Source organism: Phaenicophaeus curvirostris, chromosome 5, assembly GCF_032191515.1.
Source record: "Phaenicophaeus curvirostris isolate KB17595 chromosome 5, BPBGC_Pcur_1.0, whole genome shotgun sequence".
In the NCBI taxonomy this organism is placed as follows: Eukaryota; Metazoa; Chordata; class Aves; order Cuculiformes; family Cuculidae; genus Phaenicophaeus; species Phaenicophaeus curvirostris.
In genome coordinates this window covers 58,464,741-58,487,529 of record NC_091396.1, presented here as the reverse complement: position 1 = coordinate 58,487,529, position 22,789 = coordinate 58,464,741, and the positions used below count along the sequence as shown (strand labels likewise).

General features: G+C 38.3%; 1 protein-coding gene across 13 annotated transcripts in view; it reads right to left on the bottom strand.

The window, feature by feature from the left end:
• Nucleotides 1-2,039: 2,039 nt before the first annotated feature.
• MARK3 (microtubule affinity regulating kinase 3) overlaps nucleotides 2,040-22,789 on the bottom strand; it is a 65,167-nt gene continuing 44,417 nt past the window's right edge. For 2 of the 13 annotated variants that reach the window (XM_069858905.1, XM_069858917.1), the window contains 6 exons: nucleotides 19,272-19,375; nucleotides 14,714-14,878; nucleotides 13,745-14,002; nucleotides 11,421-11,447; nucleotides 6,675-6,719; nucleotides 2,040-4,529 (listed from right to left, as the gene is read on the bottom strand). In XM_069858905.1, coding sequence (XP_069715006.1) covers nucleotides 4,184-4,529; nucleotides 6,675-6,719; nucleotides 11,421-11,447; nucleotides 13,745-14,002; nucleotides 14,714-14,878; nucleotides 19,272-19,375 — 945 coding nt within the window. In that variant the 3' untranslated portion in view covers nucleotides 2,040-4,183. The remainder of the gene's footprint in view (nucleotides 4,530-6,674; nucleotides 6,720-11,420; nucleotides 11,448-13,744; nucleotides 14,003-14,713; nucleotides 14,879-19,271; nucleotides 19,376-22,789) is intronic. The other 11 variants (XM_069858909.1, XM_069858907.1, XM_069858910.1 and 8 more) reach the window with 11 other exon arrangements.

The window sequence follows — 22,789 nt, the reverse complement described above, 5'->3', positions numbered from 1 at the left end:
TCAAAGGTGGAATTTTCACAGCCATACATTATAAGGGGTTAACTGGCAGCACTGGTGATTCATAATAACGTGAATTTGATAGGAATGGTTGGACTCGATGGTCCGGTGGGTCTCTTTCAACCTGGTTATTCTATGATTCTATGAACCTGTCTTTACTGGAAAGCATCAGGGGGCTTTTATGTGAAGGCTTACAAAAATTATCTTATATTGACAGTTGGAAATAAGGGAAACTGCAAATCTATGCGTTTAAAACAACATATTAACCTACGGTGAGCTTTCCAAAATGGTATTTAGTATTTCCTCAACATTTCCAACGTCAATTAGAAAACAAAATTTTACATTATTGCTAACCTCCCAAATAGTAGAAATGCCATCTACCACCAAGATTCTCTAAATATTTAACTCTTCAGGTTACAAAGAAAATTCAGGGTCTTAGCTGATTAGAGGATGCATAGCGTGAAACACCCAACCACCCCGCCCTTGAATTAGAGAAAGCCACTGGTTTGTAGGTGGCCTCTGTCCACACCCCGTGAGGTGCCTGAAACCAGCAGGACCAAGTGGGCTTTAACTCAAAGCAGCCGGAGCGTACCGCTGCTCCGGGCCAGGGCTTAACAGAGAAAATGGTTCTCTGGGTTGGCTACAGTCCTAATTAACTGCAATCCACAACACAGTGCATGACACAGCAGCTGTGGGAAAGGCTGATTAAAAGCCTCTGCCCATTATCCTAACAGGCCCACGTACAGCTGAGGTTTTAACTGAATTGGAGATCTTTGAAGCCCAGATCTGCTAAAATCTCACCATATGACTAAGATGACTTCTGAACCTGACTTAATTTCTTTAAGATAAGCATGTTGATAGTAATTTCAAATTATTTTTTGAAATAACCTAATTTATCTTGACAAAAAAATGCTGCGATTAAAAAAAACTGGGATACAGGATCTCACTACATTTGATCTTGAAATTCCACTGTTACACACGAGAAAAAGGTGAACCTTGCCTGACTCTCTACTAAACATCTTTGAACTCACATCCAGATGGGACCAGATGCTGTAGCCTGAATAAAAGTAGCATGTGAAACACTTGAGACTAGAAGGACTTGCTTTTCCTCTGACCTACCTCTCCCTACTTCTTCTCAACATGGCTGGGGACCTGAGACCTTCTGAAGAGGTAAAATAGACTAAAGTGTTTTAGAAAGTCCAAGTACAGGAAAGCTTTGCATGAGAAAGTTTATCTGAAGTTGTTTATTCCCGCTCCGTGTCCACTTTCTTTCTTAATGTACATATCCAAAACCTTTCATTTGAAGCAGTCAGCCTCCCCGAGCCCAAACTCTAATGACATTTTTGTCTGCCAGACCCAGAAACCAAGAGACTTCTTCCAAACTGGATGACACGGGTTTTGGTGATGCAAACTTTTGGGTCACAAGCCCATTACAAACACCCCCCCCCCACACACACCATTTGGACCAGCAGTTACAGTCACGCCACTTCATAAAACCACTTCTCGGTTGCTAGACGTGTCTCAAAACGCCCAGGCCTGCTGCTACACCCTCACCACATACTGACCTTTGAGCATTTCTAAAACTTGTCTCTTAAGGAGAGAGAAAAAACAGCTGTAGTTCTGCGGAGCTGTATCAGCAGCAGTGCTGATAAACCGACACAGATCCCCAAGGAATAGGAGTGACTACAAGGCCCATATTCGGCAAGAAGTGTGTCTTTGGTTTGATGAGCTGAAGAAAGCAGTTTTCCTTTCCAGGCAACTCCTAGAGATGTGGAGCAGTAAGCATGCAGTGAGCCAAAGAAACAAGGGTATGTTCTTGCAACTTGGTAATTTTGCACACATTTGGGAAGGAAACCGCTAAAAATCTGTTTCTGATCGCAGTAAGCTTCTTTTTTTAAATACCTCAAATGCAGATTTACTCTGAAAGAACCTTTTGAGAACACTTTAAAAAAAAAACTTAAGTAGAAACTTTAAATATCTAAAGCACGATAACGGTGCACTTTTTTTAAACAATTAGATACTTAACAGGTGAAGTAGGAAGAGAGTATTTCAGAAAACATTTAATATGAAACCTTTTGGAACTTCCATCGAATACAGATTTACATCATTTATCAGAACACTTTTTCAGTTCAGACAACAAAGTGCACTGCCGGGTGAAAAAAATACATTTGGAGGAGTGCTTAAAACGTCAGAAGTGAAAGGTTAGGTGACTATTCACCTGAGAAAATACAATGACTGCCCTGAAATGTCTTATTGCTATTACAAAATGGAGTTTTCATGGAAAAACCCATATCGAGCAGCACAGGCATGGGCAGAGCACTGAAAGCCAACTGAACTCCGGTAGCACCTGGAGCTCTCAAGCCATGGTGTGATACAGAATATACAGAGAATAAAATGCAAATTCAGGAATACTGACTACATTTAACAACTATGGTTACCCTTTAAACTAGCATAATCAATATCAATGCTTAGGGAAAGGGGGGAAGTCTGCTGCCTTCACAGACTACAGATCACAAGAACTAACTTGCAAAATATTAAGGACTTTGCATTTTCACCTCGGGTCAAATCTGAACTGTGTACTATGAATAACTATTAGCTCATTGCAAATTTAAAATGCAAATTTAGGCTCCAGTTTAAAGCACATGTTAAGTACATGCTTAAGTGCTTCACTGAAATATAACCATAAAACATTAATACAAAAAGTCAGGTAGATAATTCAGGGTATTATCTACATAAGTCCTTGATGAAATAAACTGAGCATCAGTAGGAAACGACACATGAAAAAAAAACCTTCATTCTAGTTTCCAAAATCCAAAGCCAGCTCACCACAGTGATGGTTAAAAAACAGTGACCATCTCAGAGCAGTTTTGCGTCCTACAGAAAGCTAGCTGGCCATCAGAGTTCATCAAGGGCAGGCTTCCACACTGCACGTTAAGAGTGACAGCGGACTCCCTCTGCAGCAGAAGCTCAGGACACAACTAGCATAAAGCCATCAAAAGCAATACAACCAGAGCCAAGTGGAAGCTCACTGGAAGAGAGCTACAAGGAAAAGTTTTAACTGCTACTGCCTATGGCTGTAGCTTAGCAAGTTGGACATTACAACAGAAGAGATCAGTAGCCAATTTGATTCCCACTTTTGGGTTTCAATAGTGTGCGCACCCAGAATGTGAAGGACCATATTGTCCCAAGTGCAGCAAACCTTAGAATGGCACCGACTCAGACACGGCAGCTCACATCAAAATACGGTTGTTATGTGAGAGTCCTTTTGTGCTTTGTATCAGTCTGACTTAGTCTAATATGGAGAACTTGATCTGAAAGAAAAAGTCACTAGTCGGCATTCAGCACATCCTTTGAAACCACCTCGTTCTGCAGAGGAATGGTGGAACAACAGAAAAGTGTTCTTAGCTGCAATCAATGCTCATAAGCCAAAAGGACAAAGATACAACTTTAGCAGTTTAGCAGAAGCATAAGAATGGAAGCGTTTACCCAAATTTTAATGCACAAATTAACTACATTTTTAAAATTTGATTCAGACTTAAATAATAAATAGGTGGGCAAAATATAATGCAAGACTTACTCAGTAAAATTGAATTTTTAATAATCTCATGTGATCTACTTAGGAAACAGGACTAATAATGTTCACAACCATAAATCCAAACCCTTCACACACTTTTTTTCTTAACACAGCAGTGAACTGTAAACCTGCATTTACTGGTTATCGCTTCAGTTTTTTAAAATATTAACTCAAGTGTTTCCTCCTTGGCCATTTCAATTTTTAGCACCAAAATTAGCCCAAAAAGAGGTACTGGTACAGCTTGATGTTGTAAATGAATTGTTTACATATAATACTTTATATATTATACACACATACTGTACATTCACACGTCCACACAAACAGGAGGCATATTTAAATGAAAATATTCTGTGTTTCAATTTGTTGTCAAATGGAGCAATGGAAATAAAGCAGAAGGGGTAATATTTTACATAGTAGGCAACTTTAATGCTGTAGTGCACTTATAAAAAAGTCCAACTCTCCCTCCCAGCTCAGCAGCTTTTTTTTTTTTTTAATATCACTATTCAGAAGGATGCAGAAGTTATTGCCTAAATGTTATTCTATACATTTCCATTGGAATTCTCAAAAACACTTGAAATTGCTAACTAATTTACAACGTAACTATTTTCCTTGTTACAGCTTTAACTCATTGGCAATTTTGGAAGCAATGTTTTTAAAAGCTATGGATGTTCCCGATATCCGCTTAAAGCGAACTCCATTTAGGGACAGTCTTGGCAGTTTACACACCTCCATCTCCCACTGTACAAGGTTTTCTGCGTGCCCATCTCCATGGACACAGAAAAGCAAGAAACGCTCCCTTTGTTCATAGTCACAATTATTGGCATCCAGGACCTTTCGTATTTCCCTCATCATGTCATTGGGATCCATGGAGCTGGTGGTTTTCATGCTCCAGGTAAAACGCAGTGACCGAGGCTTGGCTTCCTTGTTCTCATCCTTCTGATCCACAGCTACATTGCGGCTGAAAGACAGGTATTTATTAGTTAGCAGGGCTAGCTACCTTCTCCACATTTTATGTTAGTGAAGCAAACACTCAATGCACGCTACTGGTATTAGAACAGCATCTAGAAGTTCCAACTGTGAGCAATGCCTCACCTTCCTAGCTGCTGGACAGACAGTCAAGGTAAAGCACTAGTTGTTGGGGCTGAAACAACGGTATGATACGACAGGTGACAGGACTGGAAGTCACTAGAGTCAGGAGCATGAGGAAAATGGCCTTGCAGAGGTAGAGCTACATGCATCACCTAGGACTCGATTTTAAGGCAGGTTCTGCTCAAACCCCTATTCTTGGGCCACGTGGACAGCTGAAACACCAGCTCTGCACTAGAAGTTTCTGGAACATTCAAATAGCAGTGACTTGTGACAAAAGGGTGCTCAGCCCAGGCTGTGGGAGTGCCAGCTCATGAGAGGTGCCCACTCATACGCCTGTCCTGGGGGTTCCTCTGTACCTCCTCCTGTGCAAAACATTGAAGACCAGCCACTGGAGTCCCATTGTTGTTAGTTTAAAGCAGGAGGAAGGAAAGCAGGACCAGGGTCACCTAACTACTGTGCTATGGCCAACATGCCACCCAGTTTTGTGCTGGTTCAGTCTCATTCCAGCCTTCTGGCACTGGTGTGTGTTTGAGATGATCACTAGAGTCCCATCACGTTGTAGGCTACTCGCATTAGCTTCAACAGGGGGCACGTATTTTGTCTCCAAGTTTAATATCAATGACTGACACAGGTAAAGTGATGAAACCTTCTACTGCTACAAGCTATGCAGCTGACCACCTTTGAGGCTGAAATGCAGGAAGGAGTTGGAAATCACTGTGAGACACCTCCTCAACACTGTTAGCAAAGACGACAAGTAAGAGGGTTACTATTCCTGTCACAGTTTTAAGAGAGAAAGCACAAAATACCCAGGATGCATTTCTCAAGTCTGCAACACTTTCTTTAACAATAAAAAAAGCTTATCCCTTGCCAAAGATAAATAAAGTTATACAGGACAAAGAAAATAAACGTTCCAGAAATTTCTAGTTTGCAATGCTTCTTCTACTTTAATTAAAATCAGCAGTCACGCAGCTAAAGAATAAGGAACTACACAGGGACCTTTAGGAAAAAAGCCATAAAAGATCTGCTTTATGAATATTCGCACACTGCCAGTCACCTCTTCAAATTTACTTGTCCTCAGGACAAGAGAACTAAACATACTGACTGTCATGCTGAAATATTTTCTGAAAAAGCATAACCTAACTGACCCCGAAACATGCAGTTTAAGGTCTCATATTGAGCTTCAAAGTTCAATTTACAATATTATGTCAATCTGCTCTTTAAAATACTTGGCAATGAATTTCTGGTTACACAGAGCTTTTCTTCAATCACCATGCGGCAGGCAATTATGAAAAAGTTAAATAAAACGTGACGGCAAGCTCAAAAATAAATAAATGTATTTCTCAAAGATAATCTATTTAATAATTTTAACTTCTATTAGAAAGGCTTCTAAAAACTGCAAGAGTCATTAAGTTATGCTGTCAAACCCAGCTACGTGTTTTACCAGATGTTATAAAAATCAGCAAGCAAATTGAAGAGGACTTGCTTTCAAGGCTTTATTTAATAAGGCTGTAAGTGGGCAGAGGGAACAAACTTCTACTCAATGCTTATTTTTAGAAAGCTTTTTCTACTTGAAAACACTTGGCAGAACCAGTACAAGTTTGATAATTTCTAGTAGTGTTTTGGTTTTTTTAATATGCAGATTTTTGAAGACTGTAACATGAAAGACATTGTGATCTGTGATTTTGGAGATAAGAAATATCCTACCACCCTTCAGTGGTTATCCCGCATGTTTGCATCCTCACTAGAGACTGCTCACCTACAGAGCTACAAGACAACAGCAAATTATAACGACTAAAATGAAAAAGAAACACACAAGGGAAAAGGCAACAGGAAAGATGAAAGTTTAGAACCAAGTCAGTCAGAGCTTTAATAGCTGTTTTGCAGACAGAAACGCTTCTTTGTTTAGTTTCAAAGCCTTACACGAAACAAAAGCTGCTGCCTGAAGCCACTATGCCACAGAATCACGGGGAGAAACTCACCTAAGTAACATTTTAAACAAAAATTTTACCCTCACCTTGAGCCCTCAAATCTCCCGTTCCTCTCATATTCAGTTGGGAGCCTCATTGAAAAGAATGCAGAAGCAAAAGGAAGTGGGAAAGAGAAGACAAATCTTACACTACAATATACAATATCTAAGTAGTTGCTAAAAGATATTGCAATCATAGCAAAGGTGTGTTAAAATACAAAGCAACAAAGATGTAAAGAACTTCACAGGTTAAAAGAAGTTTGGAAGATAGCACCTATAGCCTATAAACTATAGTTTTTATAAAGACCCAGGACTAACTTTTACATTGTACGTTTAAAGGTACTAATACTGTAGAACTCATTAAATCAAGTTGAGCTTCTAAAGATGTTAAACTAAAATTACACAGCATACACAGTACCACCCAAATGATAATAACTTCTAATTAATTTTAGGATAATTATATTTAAAATAAATCATATATTTGAAAACCAAAACCTATTTATAGACAAGTCTGGTCACTCTGTGTGTTTGCACGCACATCAAATTCTGTGGCATCAGATGTTTAAACAATACCAAATCACAGAATCACAGAATCACAGAATAACCAGGTTGGAAGAGACCCACCGGATCATCTAGTCCAACCGTTCCCATCAAACACAAATACCTCAAAGCAAAAGAACAAGATGCATATACACTTCAGCAAACGTTTAGAGGCAAGTCCAATGTTTCTTGAGATGTATCTCTATCCTATTAATCTCTACTCTGACGCATCTTTCACATCTGAGTACACTTAAGCTTTCTGCCTTCCTGCATTGCTTAACACTGCATTGCTGATCATCACCGTTTTTAAAAAACCCAGTATCATCAAGCATAATTAAGAGGGAAATTCATGTTCCTCTACCCTGCCATTACTGCAGTACCACCTCAGTGTTAATTCTGCTCATGGGGAAGGTGTCTTTATAAGGCTCTTATCAAGCCTACTCTAAGCTACTACATGACTTAACGGAATAAAGTAAATTATTAAAGCAGTTTGGTTGACAGGTGTCTAGGGATAGGAATGTCAAGAGAGTAAACTTATTTTTTGACACGCAGCAGTATTTATACTAGGCTGTGTGGGGTGTTACAGGGATTAATTTCCTCCTTTCTTTCCCTTTGAGTGTTGCAGTGAGAGAACAGGCTTGTAAGATAACTCTGCGCAGTCCTTGTCACAAAGGAACAGAGGTTGTGCTAGCGTTACAAGGAGCATGGTGGCAGCACTCGCTCCTCACTCTAAATTCACGCTGCTAATGCAATAAAAATCCAGTTAAAGTGGCAGGTCACTCAGCTACGAGCCATTTGTCACAATGGCATCTGATGAGAACCCTGCTCTCTCAGGTACCGCACAGCATGTGGTACGAGGGGTCTCTGCTAGGAAATGTTTGCCATTGACCGATGAAAAGTCATCACAAGCAAAAAAGGACAAGGAAGATAATGAAAAAAAAACCCAACTGACAAGTCCTCAACTAATTCTAGCACCTCAAAGTGGGTTTTCAATGGTAGTAATTTCCATGAGATCTTGTGCTATTTATCTATGGTGGATACAGGGGAAGGTGCAAAAAAAGTTGTAAGGTATACAGTCCATGAACTCATCCTTTACGACTCTGTAGGGCTGACAAGGGGGTATGTAACAGGGGAGAAACCATCAGATGTACCAACTGAACAAATCCACATCTTTCAGATGATCCGGGAAAGGCTTGTTTTACTGAGCAGAGCAAGCAACAAATTTGAAGACGCTGCTCAACTGAAGAACTGGGAGTACTCGAACTTTAAAGAGTCTACTGTGTTCCTATAAACTGGACGACAGCTCTGTTAAGAGAAGCAGGTATTTATGGATATTTATTATTTTTTTCAGCTTGCTAGAGCTCGTAGAAAAATGGAGCATAACTCGTGTCCCCAGCAATAGTCTTACTGTCACTGGAATCTGCCCAGAAAAGTGTGGGAGGAAAAATCCCTAATGATGCTCCCAGAACCTTTTTAGGTTTAAATTAAGCCAAACTGTTTAGTTTCTAAACCACTGTAGTCTAAATCTAAGAAAATTAATTATTCACGAAATATCTGCACTTTGAAATAATAAACACTCTTTCATGGAAGCCTCTAAGAAAATCCTTACTTTGTTCAGTTTTTCCATGCATCAGTGCTCTGTTCATTTAGCAGCAGGAACTGCAGTCAGTGACATGCACCTTCAAATACGAACCACCGTGTCAAGCTCTGGAGAGCTGTGCCAGTCTCTCTAGATTCTCAGTTCCTTCATGAAGGACATGGTTATGGTCCAGTTGTGCAGCCCAGCACCGGTGCTTTGGGCACAGTCACTTACCGTACTGCCCATGCTGTTTCTGTGAGCAAATCAGACACAGCCCTGAGGCCTCCTCAGCGCTAATGCAATCTTCACTTCCAAATTACTGGTTTATGCTCTAAACTTTTTTTTTCTTGTATTTTTATACAAATTGATTTTATAGACCAAGGCACTCCTTGGACTTGAGAACAGAACAAACATCTAGAAAAGTTATGTTCTCATTTTTCATGCAATGCCTACACACTATCTCTTTTATGGTTTGTGAAAGGCTTTCAAAAATAAGAATGCTTCCATGCATCTGCTCTGAGTTATGCTGTGTTTTCTGTTCTTTACATCTTTGTATATTCTGTTAAAAATCCAAATAAACACAAAGAAAACTGTCTAAAAAGATACAGAAAAAGAGCAAAAAGTGCAAGACGCTGAAGTAGAACCAATTTATGGAAATGGAGAAAAGATGCTGCAATAAAATTTGGAACAAAGTGATTTTTCTGTCAGAAAACAAGTTAGACTTCCACAATGTGCAGATTGGCAAGGACAGTGCATGGTACAAGATATATATACACACATATATATTTTATACCTCTGTGTACCCAGTACAATATTAGAATTCAGTAGTTTAAAAAGGAGTGACTGAATACCTTCCTTCGTTTAGCTCCCTACAATGATGTTACATGATATATACATGTCACTGGGTTACAGTAGCTCTTTCAGTATCAAAGATGGTGAGTTTAGGTAAGATTCACAGCATATAAAGTAAGAAAGAACTGCCAACCTCACCAATATTTTCAATTTAATTTTGTATCTACATACAAGATCAGGTATGGAGGGAGACCACGCATGCTTAAAACAGAATTTAAAAAGCACACACTGGTCCTGTGTAGGTGGTGCAAGACTGTAAATCTCTTATTCAAAAGACATTCATAGAAGCTGCAGCAGTTGTTTCCACAACAGTCTAAGACTCCTGGCCTCAAGTGAAAGGAAAATTTTAGAAAAATATTTAATAAATTTGCCTTTCAAAAGTCTCAAATTTGAACAGTAATCTTCTTGGTTAAAACTGTACTTGTAAGAGCATTTTTCATCTTTCTTCAGAGAAGCAGAGTAACAAACTTATATGCATCCAATTGTGCTGGTCGCACAAATCACAATCTTTTGTTTTACAAGGAATGTGACTACTACGAGATGAAAGCTCCCTCTTATAAAGTGGTATGCACCCCCATCTCACGATGCACATTGAGTTAAAACTGCTCAGTTTCATCTGTATGCTGCACTGGATGGTTTCTTTCCTTAGCTAACGCTTGGCGTGTGTTGCTTTTCTCAAGTCAGCTGAGACAAGACCAGCACACCCAACCAACACCAGTTCTCTAAACAGAGTCAGTTTGAAAGAGTCCTAATTGTTATTACTGTGGAATGGCATTTAGTCATTTCATCAGTAAATTTAATAATTAGATTGTACGTTAACAACCCCAAATTTAAGAAGCAATTTACATATCTCAGGTCTCCTTCATCTAAATATTTCCTTGAAATGGTATGACAAACTTCAAATTACAGCTATGTGCCTAGCCTTGCATTTTGGAAGTTGAAACAACTATCTGTTTTGGTGCTCTATCCTTATTTTTGATCAGTAGCTGGAAATTGAAAGTACCGCCCTTTAAGAAGCTCCAAGATATGATGCAACTGAGCATTACAAAAATTCTAATGGGAAATTCACTTGTATATCAAAATTGTCTAACCAACTTTAATAAGTCATGATGGACTAACAAGATACATAGTGCCTCGATTCATCCCCAAATTGCAAAACTAAATTCAATTTTTTGGGCTTAAAATGTCAGGCTTTTGAGCTCTTCCCATTTGTTAATAAATCTGCATAGATGTCATACTTTCTGTTCATAAGTGAAGTGCTCTATTTGCACTTCCGCTGCAATTCACTTCAGCAAATGCACCCTGTTTTAAAATACACAGCCATTGAATTTTCATTCGATCTTCCATACAAAACTCTTAAGATTCATAACCGTGTTCAGTTTGCCTTCTATTGTAACAACTGCAGACAACACTTCAAACTCATTATAAAATATCATAAAACAAAGTGTAAATTTAGCATCACTTACCTCTATTTACTTGTAACCTTATGCTTTGTTTAAACTTTCATCATTGTTATCAAACACCTCATTCTTCAAACATAAGCATGCTAAGTGTATTAGTACAGAAAACAGAATTACTTTGGTACTACCAACTCTATCAAAGAAAGAAGAATTCACAAGGCATGCTTAGCATCTTTGTTATTCAGGTGCCACAGATTCTTAAGTATCATCATGAGTTAATAGATTTATTCTATGCTTCTTTCTCAAGAAAGAAAGTATTTAGTTCTCAGCGGAAAGTTTAGTTTTCAGAAAACCAAGGCTAGAAAGCCAAATCTGTTGTTAATTGCAGGAGCCACTTTTTTTTTAAATATAAATAAATCCTACCTTTTGATAAACCTGAATGACATGTTTCTAAAAGAAATTAAGCCAAAATAATAATTAACAAAAAGTTTTGTACAAAATAAATTGAAAAAAAGCCATTTAGAGTGAAGCATGCAAAAAGAGATCTCATTTAAAACGCATAATGAAATTACACTTCAATACATTCTGAGATTAAGAAGATGATTTGAGGTCTGAAAAATCTTAGCATTGTTACTTCCAAACTTAATTTTTCTGGGAAACATGCCACCAGAGTTACTAAGAATTAAAATATGTACTGGTGTCAAAACACTTTAAAACTCATAATCTGCAAGGCCACATAAAAATATGTTTATTTTCTTCATGTATTTCAAATAGAAAGCAAAAATCAATAACCCTACTATAATTAGTTCTCGAGTATTTTCATAGTTAGGTTTCTTCCTTCCTTCCCAACATAAAGTCAGTCATGCTGCACCAAAAATTGCCTTAAATATTTAGCTAATGTAGTGGTAGAAGTTGTAATTATGTTCTGGTGCAGACAATTGTTAACAATCAAAAGGATTCTGACCCCCACAGAATGAATGAAATGGTTTAAGTTTTTTTTTTCAAAATTTCAAATGAGACGTAAGTGCGCTTTGATGGGATGATCCAACTCCTTACTAGTTTGTCTAGCACCCATTATAACAAAGCCTCAACCATAAGAGGTCCTATGGTGTTACAACTGCACGTTATTTAATCAAGTCCAGATGGAATTTAAGCTACTGTCAAAAGTACTGCAGAAAAACTTCGAGGAAATCACATTGTTGAAAACACTGAGAAAATCACAAAAGTTGAAATTTGGAGGTAATGCTGCCTAAACGACCGACGCAACACAAAAGGCATCTTCCAGCAGCACAAGTGAAAAGCTTTCATGTTCACAGTTTGAGTGTCCACCTTTGGAACACTAAGTAAGGATATTACAAACAAGTACAGAAAGAAAGATGTTCCAAAAGGATGTCTATGGTTAAAACTTCACTTGACAAAAACCAGATAATTTAATTCTTAGTATTAATTTGAAATTTTTTTTTCTCTTCCGTCTCTTAACAGAAAAAGAAGGAAAATAAACCCACCAGAGAAGTGCTAGATGGCAGGGAGCTGAGCAGGGTAAAACATTTACCAACGGCTTAGCTGCCATGTTTCTGTTTTTCACAGAAACAACTTCTACATTTTTAAAGAAATTCACTCTCTAAATTGAAATCAGCCAGCTGTGAAAAACTGGAGTTTGGCTTAATATGATTTTTCAGGAATAGGAGACTATGAAGAGGATGCTGAGAGGGTGGCATGGATAGTCATCAAAACACACAGGAAGTAAATGGCTTGGTGCCAATGTGTTATAAGCCTAAACCAAAACTGAGCAGGCCAAGATCAGAATGATACAGTCCAAAAAATTTCATGATTAAGAATGTACAAAAGCACGGAGATTATCTGAAGGCAAAGATAAACAAACCCTCACTTCTGCAAACACGAGCTGAGGATAGCAAAGTGGTCTCAAGTATGTGGTATGTGAACAAACAGGTTTTTAAACACAGAAAGAAAACTAGGTAGTTTTCCATTTTAGTGTTTGTGGGGAACTAATTTAAAATCACACATGAATTTGAAACTAGAATAAGAACAGGAACAGTGCAGGAACAATAACTGCTTAAGCTAGACCTCGACTAGACAAACACACCTTCACAACAAAACCAGAATCTGCACATAAACTAAAGGTCAAAATAGAAGTAAGTTTTTAAAAGTTTGACCAGACTCCTCCTTAGGCTGATCTCATAGTATTGTTGCCATCTTAAGATGACCTGTGATAGTCCTACTGCCAAAAGAAGCTTTTGTCTCCTGCCCCTTCCCTTTCACGTGTGATATTTCTATTAATGTCTTGCCAGCAAGATTATTCTGGAAATATTAATAGCCTAAGTGACTGGGAAACACAACTGGAGCTTCTAATGCTACATTAAATATCAAGGCTGGGATCCTAGTTTATGCCATTTACTGACAGATAATGCAGCCAGAGTGACCACCTGTTGAACGGAGGTGAAAAGTTTTCAGGTCTGCAGCATTTGCACCTCTCAGACATGAAGATGAAGAGCACAGCAGAAACAACACAGACAAAGCTGTCTCACCTTTTTTACCAGCTGAATCAAATGGGATAAACAAATGGCTTCTGTAACCAAAACAACTATGAAAAAATCATAAGCCAGGGCATTTTAAGTTGTAGAAATTGTTAGGCCATTAATCAGAGAAAATAACCTAAGCAATGAACTACTACGTGTGGTACTACCTATTAAAAAGGAAATGTTGCATTGCCACTTTGAGAGGCTTACCTTCTTGTTATTTTTGAAGTTAGTTTACTAAACAGATTAGTGGAACCCCTTGTTCGAGTCTGTGAAAGTGGCGTTGCTTCATGGGACAGACTGGGAGAAGCCGGCGGTCCGTTGTAGGTAGCAGTACGTCGCTCTCTGAGCTGGCCATGGAAAGTGCTCCGACTAGCTGTTCCTCTGGGGAAACGAATACGATCAGGTGTGGTTGCACTGCTAATGCTGTGAGTTGAAGCAACAGGAGTTCTTTGATCGGGAATAGTGCTAGAGCAGAAAACAAAAAACAATGCTAGAACTTCTTTACAGAAGCACTATGGTTCTGCAGGAAACACAAAACACTATGCTCTACAGTAAAGCATAAGCAGACATTTTATATAGGCCAAGATTGCAAATATCAACATTATTACAGCACTGTATGGAATCAAACTTGTAATAAGTTAGGATTAAAAGGCTGCCGAAACAGAAACCCACATAGGCAGAAAAATGCAACAGCAGCATCCTAGAAAAGACCAGATAAACTAGGCATCCAGTGTTTCACTGAGAAGACTGATAAAAGAATTGATGAGTAAAGTTTCCTTCCAGGAAAGAGAAGCAATAGGTAACTTTAGTCTCCCCCTCCACATTCCATATATACATCTTTGAAAATCTTGCTAATTTGAAAGGATCCTACACAAAATTCTCTACAAGCTAACCACTCCAAGCAGTGAAGTCCCTCAGGATACATAGTTAAAATCTCCCATAAACTTTGGCAAAAGGGAATGTCCAAAACTCCTAACACTAAGAAAAAAAAATTGCAGGATTATGTCACAGACAGCCTGACACACCACAAGACAAATGTAAACAAGACTGAAAAAAATGAGGAAACACACATCTTGTGGGCAATATATACTAGAACAATCTAGGACTAAAAATCCACAGCACAAAGTTAAGAAGCAGTGGGTATAAGTTAGTTTCACAACGATTTCAGGTTCTTACATAGGCCTGAAGTTATCTGCGCCATTGTCTATTGGAGGCAACATCATCTTCGTGTGCACAGAGGCTGACATGGACATCGACTTCTGATGTCGCAGCCGAACACTGGAGAAGGATGTAGTACAAACTGAAGCAGGGCTAGCTGCGTAAGCGAACATTTCTGTCAGGCTGTGAGGGGGTTTGGGTTCAGGCAGAGGCAGAAAGAAGAGCATGATGGACCAACAACAAACTGCTGCATAGAAAAAAAGCAAACTTTTCCTTCTATTAACTGATTTATAAAAAAAACACAAACAGCCCTCTTCTTTGTAAATAGCAGTAACTATCCTACACTCCCCTTAAAAAGTATCCTTACTATAGCACTGGACATCTATGAAGTCATCATTTTCTTACCATTAGCATTAGCTTGTGGTGATACCCTTGTCAATGTACAGAACCTGAATGACTCAGTGCTCCACGCTAATAAACTATCAAAAGGCACTGATGTAACTTGTATTTTTGTTAACAATAATACAACACCAACTTTCCAGAACACTGGTGATAGCTCCCTTACTGTAGCGACAAACTTTATTTTCAGAATGTATCTGTGTTAAAAGAAATCAGTGTAAGCTGGGCAAGCTGTCAAACCATGATCCACATCTGATAACTGAGGGACTTCACCGGCACAAATGAAAACAATATCATTATATTTAATGTTAAGTCCAAAGAGGCCCAAACAAAAAGGCTACTACGAATAAAACTGTATACGTAGAGGGCAATGAATAATGCTTGGTGTTCTCTGAAGCAAGAGGTATAACTGTTGAAAAGCATCTCGCACTGCTTGGCCACAAACCTCAAGTTCTCCAGATTACCATTCAGACTTTGAAGGAGGGTCTACAGTGCTGGCCATTCTGCTAAGCTGCCAGTTACTTCATGGTTACACACACAGAAATTCAAGTCCATTCTAGTACATCAGTTGGACTTTGGAGAGGAGAATACTAGACTGGCTACAAATACCAGCTGACCCACAGGCTTAGCTCCCACAGCAGCAGTGGAAAACACCTCGCAGCTCAGACATCAGAACTGCTGGCTAAAATGGCTAGCAGGATCTACTTATTTTACTTGTTTTTAACTTCTCAGAATCAAGAGAACTTTGTCTCAATCATGTATGCATCTCTTTACAATGCTGTATCTGGCAGGACCCAACTACAACCACGACTACAAAGAAGCCTGCCACACAGTCCAGCTTTCACATTGCCCCAGGGTATTAAGAAACTGTAAGGAAATGAACATTCATCTCAAAAGCAATAACCTGAACTCAAGTAATCCCCAAACAACTGATCACTAGCATCTCAAGTACTTCTAGCTCCTTCCTTCTCAATTTGTAGCAAATGATAAGAGAAAGAATCCAGTTTTACAACACATTAGACCCAAGTTTTATTTAGTCACCTGCCTCCAAAGATGTCATAGCTAAAGGTATCAATAAGGTACCAGAACACACACTAAAGCACTTATCTCTTCCTCTGAAGTTTTGTTAGAAATCAGTTTCCTTGGATTACTAGCCTGGGAACACAGAAACAGTGAGCTAACATTCACCAGTTAGTGCCAAGGCTTGTTAAAAATCTGATGCTGTTGTAAATCACGTGTAACAAATGATCTAAAGCAATTGCCTATCATTATGAAGAGTGTTTCATGAGTACCCAAGTGCGTTAATTAATGCTCAGGGGCTTTGGAGGAAAATCCAACAGAATCATCTCCAGCAGAATGCCTGTGTCAGCCACACAATGTGTTAAAGTAGGGATGTGAGACTTAAAACACCCTTGGTTTGATCAGTCTGGCATGGGGTCATCAAGACTCCTTCTCCAACATCGAGTCCACTAACTGACTACCCGTTTTCCAAAGTTTCCATGCCTTCAGAAGCAGTGCCTTCTCAGAATTCAAGGTACAAGATAAAAACAGAGCAAGCAACACTTTAATACCTTCTCTACAGACAGAATGGGGACTTTAAATATGTGCATCTTGCCTTTCAGGGCAAGTCTCCCAAGATTTTACTGGCTGTGGAAAAATCTAAAATCTGATTTGTAACAACTAATTTATAGTAGTTAGTCCTGCCTATTAACTGCCACCAACAGAAATTTAAAAAAAAGTTTTTTTTTAAAAAAACCCCTGGATTTTAACAAAGGCTGAAAAGTTAGAAAATTAACTCTGCTTTAGCTCAAAACAGAGCACCCCCGTTCTACTTCATATTTGGTTTCACAGAAATAAAATGATTACAAGTTTCTAGTTACTTTCTGCCACGCTGAGAGTATTAGCAATATTGCAGAAACACCTGAAGGCAGGCAAAGTTCATTCTGAAGATCAAGTCCCATCAAGAGCCATGTTTAAGTAGCCTGCGCTAAAGGTCCCTGCATTTCATGTGGTCAATTGAGCCTTTGCCCAGTTACAGCAACAAAACATCTTTAGACAAATTCTGAAACTGTGCCAAACGAATGTGCAGTTCAGTGTTAAACGTTTCAATGAGAAGTCTCCAATTTAAATCAATTAGCAATGCATTCTCATTATCTTTTCTCATCTTAGCCCTCTATAAAGAATACCAAAAGTAATAACCATAAACAAGCGATAAAAGCTATAAAGTTTTTTTTTCCCTGAGAGTGGAAATGTAAACACTCAGACATTTCAAATACTCCAAATAAGGCTAAATTTTGCAGGATAAGCAAATGAGGTTTGGATACCATATTGACAATAAAAGGCAAATTACATACGGATAATCAGTTATAGCTATCATATACAATTAATGAGGTTGCCAAGTACTAATCAATGTTAACTTTGAGCTTAATACCCACCCATGCCAAAACAGAAAGACAGTACTTTCACAAAAAAATCAAAGCTGGGAAAAAATTGAGCATCAACTTGAAAGGACAGCTGCCTAGGACTATGAAGTTACTCCTAAATTAAGGAGACATCTGAATCTCAAGCACTCCTTGTAAGTAACATTTAATAGATTTTAAAAACTTAATAAAGAAATTGTAGAAAAGATACGGCAAAGATATTAGTTTAAATATTAACAAAAATGTTATCAACCCAAGAAATCAAAACTATTTTGGACACAATGATTATTTTTTTCAGAATCTGGAAAGGAACAAACCTATTAACATATCAAATCGAAGAAAGGATGGAGAACTTGAATCTAAATAAACTTGGTAACATTAACAAGGACTAATCACTGAAAGCTGAGACAGACACACTACGAGACAGTACCAAATAGCTGTGCTGTATTTCACAAGACAGTTGACTGCAGGCCCAGCTGGCCAGCTAGACTTTTGGCACTCTTCAAACTTATACTTGACTTTTTCCTTAATCACTTTCAGTTTGCAGAAAGCTAGGAGGAAGAGACAGGGTCAAAACAATGTTCTTTATCCCTAGGCTTCAGGGGTCAAGCAAGGGACAGACAGACTTCCCATTCAACAACACAACTTCGCCACTCTTCCTTATAAACTGCCAAAAGGAAAGGGAAAATTCTGTGCAAAAAATAGAAGATCTTTCACCAACTTAATCATGAGCTAGAATTACTTTCTTCCCAGTCTTTACAATACATCATAAAATAAGGAAGGTGTGAAGGAAACTGGGAAAAGCAGAAGAGCACGCACTCCTCCAAGCTTAAGCTTTTTAAAATATTAGCTACTTGGGTGCTCTTCTGGCAGCAGCCAACTATTTCGATACCAGTAAAATACTCTGAAGGACAGTTGGTTAGAACTTAAAACACCTGAGCCAGCCAGGAAATGTGGCGGTATTCTTCACAAGTATTACTCTATATCCAACGTCTACATTCACCAATATTTTTACTTTCTACAGCTCTCCTCAGTCCTTGGTACACGGGGCAGAATGGCACTAGATATGGCTATGGTGCCAACATGGGAAATGGTTAACTCCAATTCCATTGCACACTCCAGCCAGGCTTTCATTCAGTAAAGTAAGAGGAAGCCTGTTCTCTGCTTTAATTCGGAATATAGAGATATTAGTGCTTCCCTCCTCAAGATGAACTCTGTAAATACTGGGAAGTTATTAGACTACAAGGATAAGAGTAAGGAACATTATTAGTCCAAGACAATGGCCTATCATTGTTTCAACTTTGCTCAGAAAAAAACAAAAACTACTTTCGCCCTGAGACTTTGCGAAAAAAACCCAGTATTCCAAATAGTCCAAACAAGTACACTTTAGAGTGAAACATAAAGAGAGAATGGCCCAAGAGATGGACTTTGTAGGTTGACATTAAAGAAGTCTCTTCTGCAAGAATATGTTGCTTGGCCACAGGCATTAACAACTGATTTAAGATGAAAGCTGTACAAATATGACATGTATTTAATCAGAAACAGGACCTTCCTTTTACATTTTAAATACAAAGACCTTATGAACTGAGCACAGAAATAAAAATCCAACATACTTACAGGTTCTCCATAACCAAAGAACTATACTCACCTTTCATTAAGGCTTACACTAGAAAATGATTGATTTTTAAAGTTGGCATTATAATTTTTTGTCAATGTGAATATGAGGGACACACACCACAGGAAGACATTTCATGTACCTGTTCTCCTTGCCATTTTGTATCACTGAATGCCTATCAGCAGTGGTTCTTTCACTACAAACATATGTGTTGCGCCGCGTCATTGCTCCGGGGGCAGTATTATTCTACAATTAAAAACACAAGCTTGTTATTCCCCACAAAAGGCTTTTCAGAGGTTAATCTACAGATAATTGAAGGATGTTTTAAGTCATGCTAGTTCTACAGAGCTATAGAACTTACAATAATTAAATAAGTTAACACACAAACAACTTCCAGTATTTTTAAGGAATAACACAATCAGAAAAAGCAATTCTAACAAGTTGTTCTTGTGTTTCATGTTGATGTCTCAAAATTAAATTTGTTTAAAGTTTTTAATTGCCAATGTTCTGAATTACAAATTTTCAGCATGTATAGCATTTATCTACATCTGGATAGCCTATGTCTTTATAGCCTATTTTTTAAATACTTTACCACTCGTAGATTGCAGAATTTTCCTTTAAGTTAAAATCATACCCTTAAACAAGATAGGATAAACAAAGACTTAAGAAAGAGATGTGGTAAAATTCAGTGGGATGGTAAACATTAACTTTCAAACGTTAAAATACTATAAAATTCTAGATGTGTTTTTAAAACAGGGAAGAATAAGTCAAACAGACAAATTGCAGAGAATTTCCATAAGACATTTTGAAAAATATACATTTAGATGCAAGCATAATACATTGAGGACAAGAGAACCAGGGGAACTTACACTACAGACCTTACTTTAGAGGGGAGAAAAGAAATAGAATTACTTTGCCTCTGTCTTTACAGAGAAAGAGGGTGGAGATATGCCCAAGTTGGCGGTCAATTTTCCAGGAACGACTGAGAAGCTAGGTAATTCACAGATAACAGAATTATAAAAAGTTAGATGCAATTTACTGTAGAAAAAGCATGGTGCTCCAAATAAACATGCACCCCCAGGTCGTAGAGGAAGAAAAGCCAGCAAGCCTTACATTTTTTCTCCCCACCCCAAGAACATAACACAGGAAACTGCAGATGGTTAGAAAGTGGAAGAAACCTTTAGAAATTGTCTTTAAAGAAAACGATCACAGGGCAAAGCAGGAAACAAAATAGGCTATAAACTTTAAACATCACTGCTGGGGAAAGTCTTGGAGAAGGCCAGCTTAAGGGAATGACTGGTCAGCACCTGGATAAGCACATGTTGAGTAAGGATGGCCACTAAGAATCAGGCAGGGGACTTCATGCTCAACTAACCTTTTGGAGTTCTTTGAAGAATTACTGCTATGATAGATAAGGGAAATGCAGCGGATTTTCAAAATAGCATTATGAAAAGGTTTCACAGAAATGGTAATAGCAGAGAATCACGGGAAGAAGGATAAAAAAGGGAAAACTAGTTCAAGCACAAAAGGAAAGTAGCCAAACCTTTTTTTGTTTCCAAACCTGAAATAAAACCATTAAAGTGGAGTATTCTCAATAACCAGCAAAAGCTTCTCCAGTGCCTTAAGGCAAAACATTTTCTATACAGGGAGTCTCAAGCAATGTGAACCCCAACCTGCAGATTTAACACTGAAGCCATATTCTCTGTTTAAATGACTGCTGAGTTATACATCTTTACGTGAATGTACAAAGAAGAATGGAAGAGTGAACTGCACAACTTCCTGGTGTTAAAAAATACAAAGACTATCAGGAGTATTTTGGATTAGCGAAACTATTAATTAAATCAAAAGATGTATTTACTTGTCTCAAGGGTTCCCAAATATTCCTCAGTGGATATTCTTTAGGGATAGGCATATGCCAAGCATCAGCAGACATCCCCCCGGTCCCTTTCCTTGTACGCTACTCCTTATGCATCCCTTGTCTGGAAATCCATTTATTTTAAAGTCAACACTGACTCTTCCACTTTCTTCTGACATTTGTCACTGTACAAATTCCCTTCTCTCTACTAAACTTGCTAGCAATGAAACCGTGCTCCTAACACAAAGTTCTGTTTGTATGTTCTTGAGAGGTCACGCTGTGCAAGGCACTTTGTGGTGTCCTCACAAACCAATTGTACACTGAAGTATTTTATATTAATTATATTAACATAAATGTATTGCATATTAATGCCATTTTGTCCTGTGTTCCTGAACATACTGGAGAATGAAGCACCTACAACATCTGACAGTGTTTTCTGGTGGAAAATACATACAATATGGGTGGTTTCCTTCTTTCCACCCGCTCCCCCAGAACACTGAATATTTGCTTCCTTTTAGAAGCCACCACATAATGTTAAAATGTACATCTAGAAGGATGAGACAGCAACCTCTATGTTGGATCAAACTCTGAAGACTATGCATTTTCAGGTTTGAGAGTAGACAAATACTGGTACTCATCTGAAAATGAAGGACTCTAAAGATGCATTTTCTTAGCCCTTTCTGGAAGGCAAGGACAGGAGGATCAGTATACACTTTTTTTCTGTTTGGCTCAGATCTTAAGAGGTCAAAAGAGGAGATTTAAGCATTTCAAGATTTCAGTTTTCAGTTTTAGCAAGAATACAGTCTTGGTATTAGGGCCTTTACGCTTCTTAGCACACAACCTTTAGTAATTCATCAAAGAAGTTCTTCAGCTATGACCTGTTTTTCATCCGATGTACAGATTATTAATCTCTGGACATGTCTAAGTTGCGCAAGTGCACAGCACACAAAGCCTGAAACTGGGGCTAATAGCCTGGTTGGAATGACAGCCCCCAGGGCTGGGGTTAGCTGCATACGTTCATCCGCATGGCATTGTCTGCCTTCACTGCAGGAGGTGCTGACACTGCAAAAACACATGTTGAGACTTCACAAGGTCCAATCACAGCAGAAACGATGAATTTGTGGTACCGAGTCCTCCTCTTTTCCTAGAGCATCTTATGCTCACTGCTTAGGCGTGCTGTTTTCACATTAAAGAGATACCAAGACAAGGACTGATAAAAAATGTTCAAAGAATGAGCTTCTGACTTGCAATAATGAACCAATCTATTTACTTAAGGGCATCAGCATGTTTTTTGGTCCTAACTGATTTTCCAAACACACCATCTATTCTCCTCTTTCAGTTTTCTTAAAGCTATACTAAGGGCTCTGAGGCAGCCTAGTTACAAGCACTCAGGAAAAATTCAAAGCTATGAGTAATAAACAAGGAGTTATTAGTTGCTCTAACTATGCAACCCCTGCAGTAGGTTTTCGTTATTGATCTGTTATTTGCCCAATGAACCTGAAGTTTTTTGACATGCACTTGTTCAGTCTGCAGAACTATTTGGTTTGCAAGAGTTTAAACACTTTGTAAACTTCAGAAGCACAGCTTGGAGCCTCTTACTCCAACCCCAGACTTAGCCATTTGCTCTACAAATACAACTCTTATCTTTAAGTGCATGCTTGTAAGCTTTGTTATTAAATAAGAGCAGCACATAACTACAGGTCTCCAGCAAGGACCACTTCTATTACTTTCGCTGTATCTGTCAAAGTAATAATTATTTTTAAAAAGTATTTTTATGGTGATTCAATGTTTTTTCTCATCATATT